The 13,803-nt window shown below is 38.0% G+C and overlaps 1 protein-coding gene across 3 annotated transcripts in view; it reads right to left on the bottom strand.

Moving 5' to 3' along the window:
• LOC121509563 (neuroplastin-like) overlaps nucleotides 1-13,803 on the bottom strand; it is a 41,927-nt gene that overhangs the window by 1,358 nt on the left and 26,766 nt on the right. For all 3 annotated transcript variants that reach the window (XM_041787020.1, XM_041787027.1, XM_041787035.1), the window contains 3 exons: nucleotides 10,140-10,234; nucleotides 6,932-7,065; nucleotides 6,511-6,784 (listed from right to left, as the gene is read on the bottom strand). In XM_041787020.1, coding sequence (XP_041642954.1) covers nucleotides 6,511-6,784; nucleotides 6,932-7,065; nucleotides 10,140-10,234 — 503 coding nt within the window. The remainder of the gene's footprint in view (nucleotides 1-6,510; nucleotides 6,785-6,931; nucleotides 7,066-10,139; nucleotides 10,235-13,803) is intronic.

The following is a 13,803-nucleotide window of genomic DNA, read 5'->3' as shown; positions in this document are numbered from 1 at the left end:
GGTTGAGGGAGAGAGAACAAAAAGAGAACAGAGAAGTCAAATATGAGATAAAGGTAAAGAAATGAAACACTGCATGTTTTAGCACATGATGTCTTTTCTGAGAGTTTTGCTGTTCTTTTTAAGGCAGTCTTTAGTTTAGCTATCAAAGCTAGGTTACCAGATTTTCAGGGAATAAAAATATTTAGTGATGATGCAGCTGAAAGCACAGATTGCTTGAATACTGGTGCAGCATAGTCGTGCACTGGTGGGTTGCTCAGACATCACAGACATGGTAGTCAGCTGCTGAAAAGCCTTGTATGCACAGTCTTTGTGTTTGATAAAGCAGACTCTAAAGGAATGTATCAGAGTGATTAAAGCACTTCTTGCAATAAAGGGGATTGTAGAGGCTCCCTGAAAGGTAGTTAAACCCATTTAGAAAGGGGGAACAACTCTCTTTTTCTTAAAATGGCCCATGGTGTCTTTTGCAGCAGAGAGGCTGAAATGTGTAAAACAAAAAAAAAAAAACATGTGGTAGAGTCTCCAACATAACCACATCTTTAACGCTTCTCATTGTAAACTTAACCTTATGTGCCATGTGATTCTCATGGGGTTTCTATTCATTTCAGACAGAGCATATGTGTAGGAGGGTTACAGATGGCTCACTTTAAGCCATCTTTTAATTACACTCAGTAATTTCATAATGGTTCAGAATGAGCCTTGTACTTGGTGTGATACGGTGACTGACTTGGCATTGAAACATAAGTCTCTTAGAGGATTTCTCTCAGCATCTAGTCTTAATATTACAATACGCAGTAGTTTAAATGCTTAGCCAACTCATGTTACATCAGTTAAGTAAATAAAAATCCACACTTTTACATGATTATTTTCTCAGAGGGACCAAACAAAGTATACGATTGTCATTTTCTCACAATGCAGCAGTGCAGTAACAGCAGACATTATAACGTAACATTAAGCGGCGCTTCAGAAAGAGGAACAATTGGTGAGTGACAGTAAATATTGTTGCAGTGAGTGACAGTTAAAAAAATCAACAGCCTTAGGGTCAGCTTGGTGGTTGGTGTTTTTCATAAGCTGAAAAAGTGTCGACTATTAAGTAACCAATCACAGTGAGGTATTTTCCATGCAGGTTTAAGTTTGAGATTAGCGGCATTCCATGGCATTAAAATGAAGCAGATTATGATTGTTAATAATAACAAAAAATGTTTTTGTGATCACTTGTTGAGGGACATCTGTCAGGATATACTGGTTTCACACCTAACAACTAAACACCACAAAAACAGTTTTTGCAGCATGGCTTTGATATCAAATGACAGACAATGGATTTTTACTGTGTGGAGGTTGACAGCTGGACATTGATAACAGTCACATTATTGTATCAAATCAGATTTTATTTGCTTTGGTAAGCAGTTTATGTAAGTTCAATTAAATACATAATGTGGATTTAATCTCTGGTCTTAGAATATGTGTCATTACTTGAAGAGAGCTGATATTTAGCAAATGATCACACAGCAAAAACCAGTAGTTTTAGAATCTGGATTTGGACCCCTAGATAGAAATGTCAGCCTCTGCCGCAGAGCCCTTGGCTGTGAAGAATAAAAGTGTTCAAACAGCTAAGCCATCAAGAGACCAAAATTCATAATGCATGCAGACAGGGGCAAAAACCCCTGGGAATACAGGATGCTAAAAGGAGATTTTAGAGAGGCTGTGCAGCGTGAGCAGGGAGTCCTCATTCCTGATTTGAATGGCAAAAACATGGCAAATATAATCCACCTTAATCGCTTCATTTTTCCGGTAGATGAAACCAAACTAGAGGCCATCCATGCATGGGGCTTACTTGAGTTGTTTTGTCTGTGTGTGGCATGTGTATGCACTAAAACCTTTTTTTATTTTGTTGGTATGCTGATTTAGTTTGTAAAATAATTTAAATTACTACAAACAAGTTTTGATATGATTTACTCTTTTCATTTGAAAGAATTAGACTGTATCTTCTCTGATTAATACTGGATAACATATTTTGAGCTTTAATGTGTTCTGGTAGCTGTTATGACCTGATACCTTTAGATCATAATCCGTTTTTTTGTAGTTTTTTTATGGTACAAGTTACAGTTAGTACACTATTATGAAATGGTTAATCGATATATTTTACAGTTTGCTAAAGATGAACAAGAAACTCAAAATATATATATATAAACTCTTCAACCACTTCCTTAGTTATCCCTAGTATAAAGTATACTTAATCAGCCCATCACATGGCAGCAACCAACTCTTTTAGGCATGTAGACATGGTCTGAACATGTGGAAGTTCAAACTGGGCTTCGGAGTTAGGAATTATGGTGAGTGACTTGGCAATTTGGCAGTTTTATTTTAAGGTAAATGAGAAGTTTAACAGGTGTACCTAGTAAAGTGGCAGGTGTTTAACTCCCAGTGTGCTTACTATGCACATATTGAATCTACAGAAAAAAAAATTGGAAAAGAGAAACTATTTCTACACATTTAACTGAGCAGATGTTAATTAGACTAAGTAAATGAAAAGCAGGATGTGCCTTGAAGCTCTATTTATTTACTCTGTAAATGGTGTAAAACTGTTGCTCATTGGGAGTGATTCAGTTGTTATGAGCTGGGTGTCTTGTGGTTTTGTATCTTGCTAGTATTCATCTTTTATCCAAAATCAAAGACGAAAAAGCCACATGAGAAGAGGTCAGACAAAACCTTTCGTGTTTGCTGGAAATGCCTCAGGGCTTTCTAGACATTTTGATCTTGTCACATTCTTATCTTCTGATTTTGACTGCCTCCCTAAGCACTGGCAGTTTACTGGCTTGAAAGAAAAAGGTAATCTTATGAAAGGGATGAACAATCAAAATAATTATTAGATGTTGTCATACATTTAGAATACCTCAGTTATTTTTTTTTAAATACAATGTCTAGAAAAAGTATGAAACCCCCTTGATGTTTTACACCTTTATTGATTTTATAACTCAATCATGGTCAATATAATTTGGCTTTTTTGGAAAAAAAACCCTCTTTAATGCCAAAGTGAAATGTCCTTGGATAGGTCTCAATCAGGTTTTCTCATCTGGATACAGCAATTTTCCTCCATTCTTCTTTGCAAAACTGGTCAAGCTCTGTCAGGTTGCACAGGGATTGGGCTTGGACAGCCCTTTCCAAGTCCAGTCACAAATTCTCTACTGGATTGAGGTCTGGGCTTTGTCTCAGCCACAACATTTGCCTTGTTATCTTTAAATCATTTCAATGAAGAATAAATCTTCCAAGCTGTAGTTCTCTTGCAGACAGAGTAAGATTGTCCTCAAGGATTTTCCTATATTTGGCCACATTCATTTTCACCCTCTACCTTTAGAGCCTTCCAGAGCCAAGAAGTATCCCCACAGCATGATGCTGCCACCACTGTAATTCACAATGGGGATAGGGTGTTTGTGGTTATGTGCTGTTTTTGGTGTCCACCAAACGTAGCAACTTGTCTGACGGCCAAAAAGCCCCAATTTGATCTCATCAGCCCAAAGACTTTTGTTTGTGGTTTTCATAAACAGATCTCAGGGCGAAGCCTGGAAGAGGGAGGAGGGGGTCCACCATGGTTCTCTGCTGGAAAAAGGTGGATTGTGGATTGCTCCCTCCAGGTGGGGAGTGAGCATTTCCAGGTCTTGTTCACTAGTAAGGATAAATGGGACCGTGAGATTGACAGGCAGATTGGCACAGCATCAGCAGTACTGCAGGAGTTATGCCGGACAATTTTGGTGAAGGGGGAGCTGAGCCAAGAGGCAAAGCCCTCAATTTACCGGTCGATCTACCTCCCAAGCCTCACTTATGGTCATGAACCCTGGATAATGACCAAAAGAATGGGATCGCAGAAACAGGTTTTTTGTAACCTGACACGCCAGATAGATTTGTTTCACACACTATCTGGAAAACCTTCAATACTAAGCGTTTGGGAAAGGGCAGAGGATTCGAAAAAAATCTCGGACTGTGATTGGATGAACGTTCTGTCACATCTCTACGGGCCAATCAGAGCAACAAAATGTGACACAGCCTTGGCCGAGGTGCGTGTGCACAGCTACCGAGCAATAATGCGAACCATGGGGACTATAGACATGTCAGTACACGACTTTTGCCATTTTTGAAAAGAAAACAACTCACTGCTGTTCTTTGTTCTTCTTTTAATGAAGAAATGTCGTCAAGTTCTGTTAAAACTGGTGCTTTAGCAGAACCCACGCTAAAATCATCTGCCATAATTGCACTGGCCTCTTGTTGCTGCTTGCTTAGGTCATGACTCTGCCGCCCCTGAAAGTACTACCCCTTGTCGCTGATTGGCCCTGTCACTTTCTAACTGGGCCAAAACGGTTCAAACGGGAGCTTTGGCAAGACGGATTTGCTAGTGAGAAACAAGGAAACGGGCGTATCCATCTGCTTTGCAAGGTTAGGTTGTCCGGGCATCTGATCAGGATGTGTCCTGGTTGCCTTCCCGTGGAGGTATTTCGGGCACGTATGACTGGGAGGAGACCTCGGGGAAGGCCCAGAATGCACTGGAAGGATTACGTATCCTGTCTGGTCTGGGAACGCCTCGGGATCCCCCAGCAGGAGTTGAAAAGTGTCGCCAGGGAAAGAGACGTCTGAGTGAACTGGCTTAGCCTGTTACCCCCCTGCGACCTGGCTCCAGATAAGTGGATGAAGATGGATGGATGGGGATGCTCATTGCCTTGGAATTTTTTTTTGTATCCAACCCCCGACTTATACTTATCAATAACTTTTTCTATGAGTTGCTTGGAGTGTTCTTTTGTCTTCATGATGTAATGGTTGCCAGAAATACTGATTAACCAGTGACTGGACCTTCCAGACACGGGTGTCTTTATACTACAATCACTTGAGACACATTCACTGCACACAGGTGATCCTCATTCACTAACTGTAAGACTACTAGCACTAATTGGCTCTGATCTCAGTTGAATTAGGTCAGTCACTTTAAAGGGACTTAGTAGTTTGTGTAGTCACTTATTTTATGATGCATATTTTTGTTTAATTCACATGAATTTGTAGTAATCTATTTTTGTTTTGACATTCAAGATATTTTTTTGCCAAAAAATCCAAATAATATTGACCATGATTGATTATAAAAAGAAAAAAATCTCTATATATTTCATTTGTAGATCTAGATCAGAGATACTAAGGCTTTGCCTCAAAATGGCATCATCCCTGCCCTTTTTGTCTCCAACAGTCAAGTAGCTCTGTGTCTTACCTGAACAGGATTTGTTTTTTTTTGTTGTTTTTTTTTGCATACTTTAGTGGAGCTACTTTCAGTGTGTTTCAGCTGATCCTGGTTGCTTAAGTGCTGAGCTGCTGCCTGTTGAGTTTGTCTGTTTACTTCAGTCAAAGGTAAAAGTCAGCACAATTTGTTTCTGAAATTATATTTTGCATTTTCTTCATTGTACTACCAGGATGCACTAGTAAAGTAAGAAAAGCAAGCAACTCCTGGTACAAAAAAAACATTTTTAATTCATATAGTTGGCATGGCAGATTGCGTAATATCTTTGTTTCTCCACAGTGCATTGTCATGCACTGAGGAGTAATAATGTAACATCTTTGATCATTATTAGATGTTAGAATACATCCTTTGGTTTGATGGCATTACCAGTATCTGGTGGTGTGTGTGGGGGGGGTGTTTTTGTTGAAATTATTAGCAAATTTAAAAATTACAATGTTTAAAAGAGAGCAATCAGTCACAGGTGCCACATATGCCAAATAAAAGTGAATCTGAAATCAAGGCATGCTTGAGGAATCTTAAACTGGACTTTAGCCAGTTTAGTAAGAATACAAGGTATTTGTTCATTTATTTATTCATGGACTTGCTTACTTAAAAGCTGATGGGACTTGTGTTATAACAAAAGACTAGGACTCTATGCCAATTTGCATTTAATTCCATACAAAAGATCTGCCCTCCACTGAAGTATTTCAGACTTTATACATTCAAGTAAACAAAAATGGAAACTAAAGGAGACAAATTTTCAGTTTACATCGATAGACGTAATCTTATGTCTTAATATCTACGCTAAAATATTACTCATAGTGTTCTGATCATTTATGATTGACTGTGGGACGGAAACATTCAAACTTGAAGAAAAAGAAAACGATTTCCAAAACCATGCAGGATCTGTCACTTACCACCAGTTTAGATTATGTTTCCATTTGGAAGAAATGAGGAAGGGAAAACAATGGTGACCAAACAAGTTATAATTTTGGCTACAGGCTACACTTTGATGACTCCCATTTGTTTATTCACAGTTGAGAACAACTGTACTGTGAGCATTTCCATATGAACAGCATTCAATCTACCAGCTCATGGAAAGGTTAAATGTCTTGAAATTCATCCAAACCTTCTTAGAAAATATCTGGCGCAAAACAAAAAAATGTGAACTGAAAGGTTTACATTGCAGCATTGTGTTGTCCATGTGAAACAACAAAAAATTTTAAGCGCCCACTGCTAGTAATAAGAGAGAGTTTGCTTACCGTCAATAAAGTCGTCTGGCTTCTTGCGTTTCTCGTACACAACAATGATCACTACTAGGATTAGAATTTCTGCCAGCACACCCAGGAAAGGCCAAAGCGGTGCGAGGTGGCTTCGCACCCGCAGTATAGTGGTCTCAGCCGTACTTCCTATCACGTTACTGGCATTACATTGGTATACTCCAGGATCTGATTTTATATCCAGGTTGATTATATTGAGCTCTGTGTAGTTGTCTCTGTTAGTGATGAAGAAGCGTCCAGTGGAGTTGTCAATGTCCTAAAACGCAATGAGAATTTTTCAAGTTAATTACAATGAAAATGTCTAGCCATAAAACTTTCATTTGTCTTTGAGTTTTTCTATATTCTATTTAATGCATTCCTACAAATGTATGTGTTTATGAAGCATAGGTATATTTAGTCATACCGTGTAGGATGTGCCGTCCATTTTACGCCATGTCCAGGTGGGATATGGATAGCCAACAGACTTGCAGTACATCATTGCATCTTCCCCCTCATTTTTATTTTCACTTCTCTTATGGCCGATGATATCAGGTTTTGCTGGAAAGGTGTAATAGATAAATAAATAAAGGCCATCATTAGCTGAGTTGGCAGAAGTAACACACACACACACACACAAAGGGCTGTTGTAAGTCCTAACAGATGGTGTGAATAAGGGAGGCATGATTGGCTGTTCTAGCTATAGTAATAGTATGTGTTAGTCAGATGTCTGCAAGAGGTCTGTAATTAAGAGTCTGTATAGAAGGATTGATTTGCTAGAGCTGCTTGGTTTCCTTTAAATTTGCCATAACTTGGATCTTTTGAAGTCACAGAATAGAATAGTTGACAAGCTTTCTTCAGATACTTCACAATGCCTATTTAGTTTAAGCAGCAGTGTCACAGACAAAGGTTACTAAATTTATTTTCTCAAGTTTCCTACATTTTGGTGCCAAACGTTCATATTTTGACTTCGGTTTTCCTTCTTCTTTCAGAAGCTAGAATACGAGGGAGGTTTGGTTTGTATTTCAAAGGGTTTTCTGTTTTTAAATTAATATTTTTCTCCTTTCTGTTATTTTCTTTCACAATTACAGCTCCAAAAAGTATTTGAAATGGGTTTGTTTGTACAGCGCAACGAGGGTTTAAACATTGTAATTTTTTTAGTGAAAGAAGTATTTTTATTTTAGCTGTTTAGCTGTTATTGTTGTAGACTGCTGTTTAGCTAAGATTAGAGACAAAATAATCCTATGAAACTGTCCACCATGTCAAGACAAAGACTTGGCCAAAAGTATGGGTTGACTGTGGAGTACAGCTCTCCAACTACAGCTGTATTTTGTCTGGGCTGTTATTTATTTAATTTTTGTCTTTAAGCATGTCAACCCCCACCATCAAACCCCAGAGAAAGGGACTAATACGCTGGGAGAGATAAAGTATTTCAGTACAATAAATGAGGTCATGGAAGAGGGGGATCAGTATGCTGTATGAGCTTCCAGATGTTCCCATTCAAATTATTCCACTGTGAATTCCACAAAAGAGAATCTTTACACATGGCGCTCAATGTGAACTGGCCCTGATTAATGAATAAACTGATAATGAAAATGAAGCACAAAGGTTATAGATTTAATATATCAAAGCATATGTCATGAAGCCCTGCAGCAAATGCCAACTCAAACTGATTCATCAATTGAGCAGTCTCTCTCAAGGTGAGACAGACAGGCTGTGTAACTCTGCAGAGCATCAAGAAGATAACTGTTCCTTTTCATTCACTAATCCTCAAAATTAAAATAATTCCTTCCATGCAATTAAGCAGGATAAGGTAGGAGCCCGGAGTGAGCATTTTTCAGCTGCGAATGGATAATGGAGGAGGAGGGTCTGAGCTCTTTGGTGACATCACTCCGCTCTAATTATGGTGCACACGTGCTCCCTGAGCAGGGGGCGTGGCCTAGCTCATTTGTGCTTATCGTGACTGTATTATGTCAGTGACTGACAGGGCAGAGACAGTGGTGATAAAACAGGCAGAAACCTCCATTTCACACTCATGACTGCTTCCCATGATCACTAATCTGACTGTGCTAGACAGAGGTGAGGTGACTGTTATGTTAGAGGGAGGAGGCTGCCAAGAAGAATAAAAAAGGTTGATAAAGGTTGCATATGATGTTTAAAGAGACACCGAATTCTTCATTAATTGTAGCCACATCTTTGGATTTGTGTCAGGTTTTATGATTTTTGACTGGACGTTTTTGAAGAGGAAAATTAAAAATAATCAGCATGTATGAAAATACATTTTCATAAGAAATGAGCATAACATTTCCTAAAATCGAGGAATATGAGACACCAAATATGTATCTGTGGTAAGCTTAGTATCACAGACAATAAAGTCCGCTGCCTGCCACAGAGATGGCGGGGACTGGATTCAGAGCCTTAATCCTACAACATCACAGAACCCTCCATCTGTTGCCTCTGAGCCGAGTCCTGCAAGGATGAGTGTGCCAAGGACACTGTAGGCGAGGGATCTCAGTGAACTGCTGCCAGAAGCGCATTGCAATGCTGGCTAGCATAACAGTGGGCTTGCTACCTGGGTCACCAGAGATCTTCAACACCTCTAGAAAATCACAAGAGCTTATAAAAAAACTAGAAAATGCTTAGTTTAGGTCCAGCAGTGGTTCCTGCTCCTGATGTCACATTCTGTTGTTTTAATTGTTTTTTAGTCATACATTGTAGGCCTTTTTAAAGGACAAAATCATGCATCATCAGTTTAGTTAAAAGGCTGCCTTCTTTCTCCAGGGGACAGATAGCAAGCCTAAACAGTCACAGGCCTGCAGTCCAGTGATGGCTAGGACACTTCAGTTTGAATGGCGACAAGTCCCATCATCTCACAATCCAGTGAAAGCATTGCACACACGGTCATCACCCATGTTACGCAATCAGGCAGTGCTTTAAGACAGCCAGGGAATAAGAGACAGGGCATGCTCAGTATGCACTGCAGCCATGCCACAGCAAATTGGCTTAAGCACTACACATGGGCAAGCTTCTCTTGAGCAGGGTTTCACTTGCCCTTTGTCAAAGAGTCTTTTTTCAAGTGGATGGCTTCACTGTCAGCTTGAATGAAACCAACACAGTATTTCTTTGGTCAGTTTTTCTAGCCTTTACATTTACTGTCCTACATTACCTTCTATTCTCAGACCACAAACATTTTTTTTAAATACAAAACCAATTAAGAACAAGAATCATCAGGTTTAAAAGAGAACCTCTGTGCTGAAAGGATGCCTTTTAGTTATCTTTGTGTTTGCACGTTTTGGTGAACATGTGCAGTGCCTGTCTATTTTACTACACAGTTGTCTCAGTGAAAGCCAAGAGTGACAACAGCCTCAGGATTGCCCTGTCATCACTGCTGCACTAGATGATCTCAAACATCTTTGTCAACAAGGACTCTGTTCACACAGCTTTAGGGGGTTAACTTTCTGAGGGCACCTTAATCTTTCAATAGAAAAATACAGATGACATTGTTTGACATGAAATTAAAGCTGCTTTGTGTCATGAATCAAATTAATCTAAAGGAGTCATTTTTCAATGTTATTTTTGAACAGCAGTAACCTAAGGAATGGTTTTGTTTGAACTCTGTCACAGATGAAACTTACCTTTCACTTCAATTGTTGCATTTGCATTTGGTGCCATGGTAAATGTGTAAACACACATATATTCCCCCGAGTCATCTGCCCGTGGTTTAGTGATTCTGCAGAAATAAGCACATATAACAACTTATTCCAAAACTTGAATTTACCAGTCACTGGCACTGAAAGTAGTCAAGTAAATAAAGTCAACTAATTTCAGTTTAACTCTAGTAATTACTTTAGACTACAGCAGTGAAAGCTCGAGGGGCATGCACGGCCACGGGAGACAAAATGCTGGCATAATGCTGTTATATTACGGAACAGCAGCTCTGGATTCTGCAGGAAAGGGCACCACAGGCATTTTAGCTGTAATCTTCAGAGTATCACTGATGTAATGTGACAAGGAAGTGACCAATTGGTCTTATCTTGTGGCTAGGGAGAGTCTGTGGTATGTCTACAGGGGTGACAGTAACTTTGTGCTCCAATGCTTATAGTGTGTGACAGCAGGAACTAATGACTAGTTGGTACCTTAGGCTATGGTCATTTTTTTGTAATTGGGCGCATAGGTATATTTACAGTTAGCTTAAGGCAGTGAAATGTTGCCATTTAAGAAAAAAAAAATAGAAAGCCAAGTTGATGCCTCAGCTTTAATCTTTATCAGCAATGATCAGAAGATATTTAATATTAATGGAGTACCAAGTTCAGTACTATTGTTAAAAAGAACTGCATCACTTTCTGACATATCAGAAATTAATTGAGAAAAAAAGAGGAAAAGCTCTTAAACATCCACTTTTTTAAAAAATTAACTGTTAACTAATATTTTCTGTGGCTTGTTAGTAAAGCTATTTATATTACTGAATAAAATATACATTTATAGTATATATACATAAGTATACCTACATTAAGTTGGATGACTGTAATTGCACTCTTCACTATAGAAATGTAATGCAGCCACCAAGAATCAAAAGTTATGTCCTTGTAAAGGGAAAACTACCATTCAGTAATGTGCTTTTCATCAAAATTTTTAAAATGTCTACGTACATTTCACTAAGAAAGCTTTGTTAGGTTTATGACAAAACATTTCAAAAAACACTCACGACTACTTGTTGAAGAGTAAGTGCTGTCAAGTGATAAAAAAGATGAATGTAATTTAAAGACCTGTAACTGGGGCAATGTGACTAATCAGTTCAAAGTAATTGCATGTCAGTAATCTACGAGACATTGCTTTACAGGTAAACTAACCCCACTGTGCTATTTTGAGTTAGTTTCAAGGTTTTTTCATTGTACTCCAGGCTTCATTTAGTGAAAGTTACCAAACTAGATAATTCTAACCAGGGTGCTTCCCTCCAGTTTCCTCGCCCCAGTCTACACACAGGCACCAATCAAATGCACTTGTATCTTTCAGATTTTGTATGCTCCTGAGTGTCTACATCTGCAGTGGGTTTCAGAAAGTCACAAAAATAAGATTTTTTTTTTTTTTTTTTTTGCCACTCACAAGCTTTAACAGCATGTGAGTGGCACGTGGAGGACATCATAATGGCATACAGTGTAGAAATCATCCAAAATAATATGGATCTGTGGAGCATAGGAACTTTTTAGAAGATTTTAACCTGCAAAAATGGTAGATCTCTAAGTGAGAGAAAAGGCAGCCCCTTTATCAGTGCATCAATTTGGATGTACCTGGAGGTATCTCTCTATGCAGGTTTTTTGTTTTGTTTTTGAAAATCTTAAGAGCCCATGTGTGGACACAAGGAGGAGAGATCAGGCAAGATTATTCTTATGGATGGATGATTTAAAAATAAATATAAAAAAGCCCTGTTGTTGTTTTAAATGCATCTGCGCTCACAACAGCTGAGGCCAGTATTGTATTTTCAGGTTGTCTAGCCAATCCTTTGTGGACATAATATCTCAAGGATACTCTGAAGGAGTGTCTTCAAACTCTGCACACATGTCCACTTAAAATTGAAGATGAACTTATGAAATTTTGGAGGTCATACCTTAAGGTTCAAGGTCATTGGGCCTTAAGTTTATCTTTTGCTTGTGAGTGTGATATCTCAAATACCCTTAGAGGTATTTTTATTTTTCAAAGTCACAGAAATAAGATTTGCATGCATTTGCTCTCTGACTTAGCAGGGTAAACTCACAATAATTTGGAAGTCAAAGGTCAAGGTCACTGGCTCCATGTTTCCCCTTGCTTTTAGAGCTCAACAGAGTGGTTTGGGAAGTAAAATTCTCATTCATTTCTTCCATAGAGGATTTTAATATTAGCCATATTTCAGAGGTATTCAAGTTAGACTTGCCATGAGTTTTCAAATGTTGCTTTTACACTGAGTCAAATGTTTAATAGTCACAAGTATTCAGGTAGCTGATAAGTCTGACTTATACATTCAAAGTGCTATAATAAAGGTTTTTGGAAATGTTAGGCAAATTTCCCTCTTATAACAAGAGCTGCCAAAAAACTGGGCAGGCACCGTTGAGTTTTGTAAGATTTCTTCCAATCACTCTGCCACAAAAACCTCTCCAGCACTTCTTCTCTACTTTCAGTGCCTATCAATTGTATTTGTTGCGGAGGTACATGACCACCAGGCAGTTGTTGTTCTTTCATTTCTGTACATGTGTATGATAGGTGGTGAATTAAATCAGAGAACAGTAAATCCACTGTAATTTTTAAACCTTTTTTCTTTTACCAATTAAATAAAATGAATGTGTTATTTGGGGTGCAGATGAGCTTAGTGGTTTTGAGTTTGGTCTGTGGCCTTTTCCTGAATGTCTCTTCCCGACTCTCTCGTCTCCATTACTGATTCTGCCCACCGTCCTCCTCTGTCAATGAAGGCACAAAAAGCCCCAAATGAAATCTTTTTAATAAAATGAATGAGTTATTTTATTTAGGTACATACTGATAACAAGGACAAATATAAATACTTAATACCATTTAAGTTCTTAACCCTTTACAGGCGACTCAGTGAAATACTTGGGCATACTAAATTTATGTCGTAGAATATTATTGGTGGAAATCCCATGATTTTTTTACTTTTGACACATACAAATTGTTTACATTATTATGGTGAAAAACAAGGTCAATGAAGTGACTGTATATGTTTCCTTACCCATATTATATGCATGCTAATAATGACAAATATATAAATATAGTCTTATTATTATTATTTACTTGCACATTAAAAAAGTAATTTCAATACAAATGATTTATTTTACAAGATATGGTGAGTTTGTCTTTAGTTTCTGATCGCTTTAGAGGCAAGACATGTCTGGCATCAGAACACTGAATAAGTAAAAGTGATACCACCAGTTGTACTTTATAATTCCAATCAGAGACCTATAATCCTTACTAATACTGAATATCTAAGTGAATTTTAGCAATGATAGGCTCACAATAAAGATGAAAACTGGTTTATGCCATTGAAGTATACTGTAAGTGTTATACTTTTGCAAAACTGACTAAAATCTCATTTCACATCTATACCATTCATTCCAAAAGAAAATGTAAAAAACATCACAAATGTTAAATGTCTAAATGAATTTAAGCAGAAATAAGGCTCCCAGTAGAAATAAAACTGATACCACAAAAGTACAGTAAAATGGTTGTAGGGTTATACAACTGACTAAAAATCACTCCTATCTTAGTATTTATAGCCTGAAAATGTGTTTAAATCAGTAACATTTACCACTGGAT

Source organism: Cheilinus undulatus, linkage group 1, assembly GCF_018320785.1.
Source record: "Cheilinus undulatus linkage group 1, ASM1832078v1, whole genome shotgun sequence".
Lineage (NCBI taxonomy): Eukaryota > Metazoa > Chordata > Actinopteri > Labriformes > Labridae > Cheilinus > Cheilinus undulatus.
Note: the sequence above shows the minus strand (reverse complement) of the source record. Positions and strands in the feature narration are given on the sequence as shown.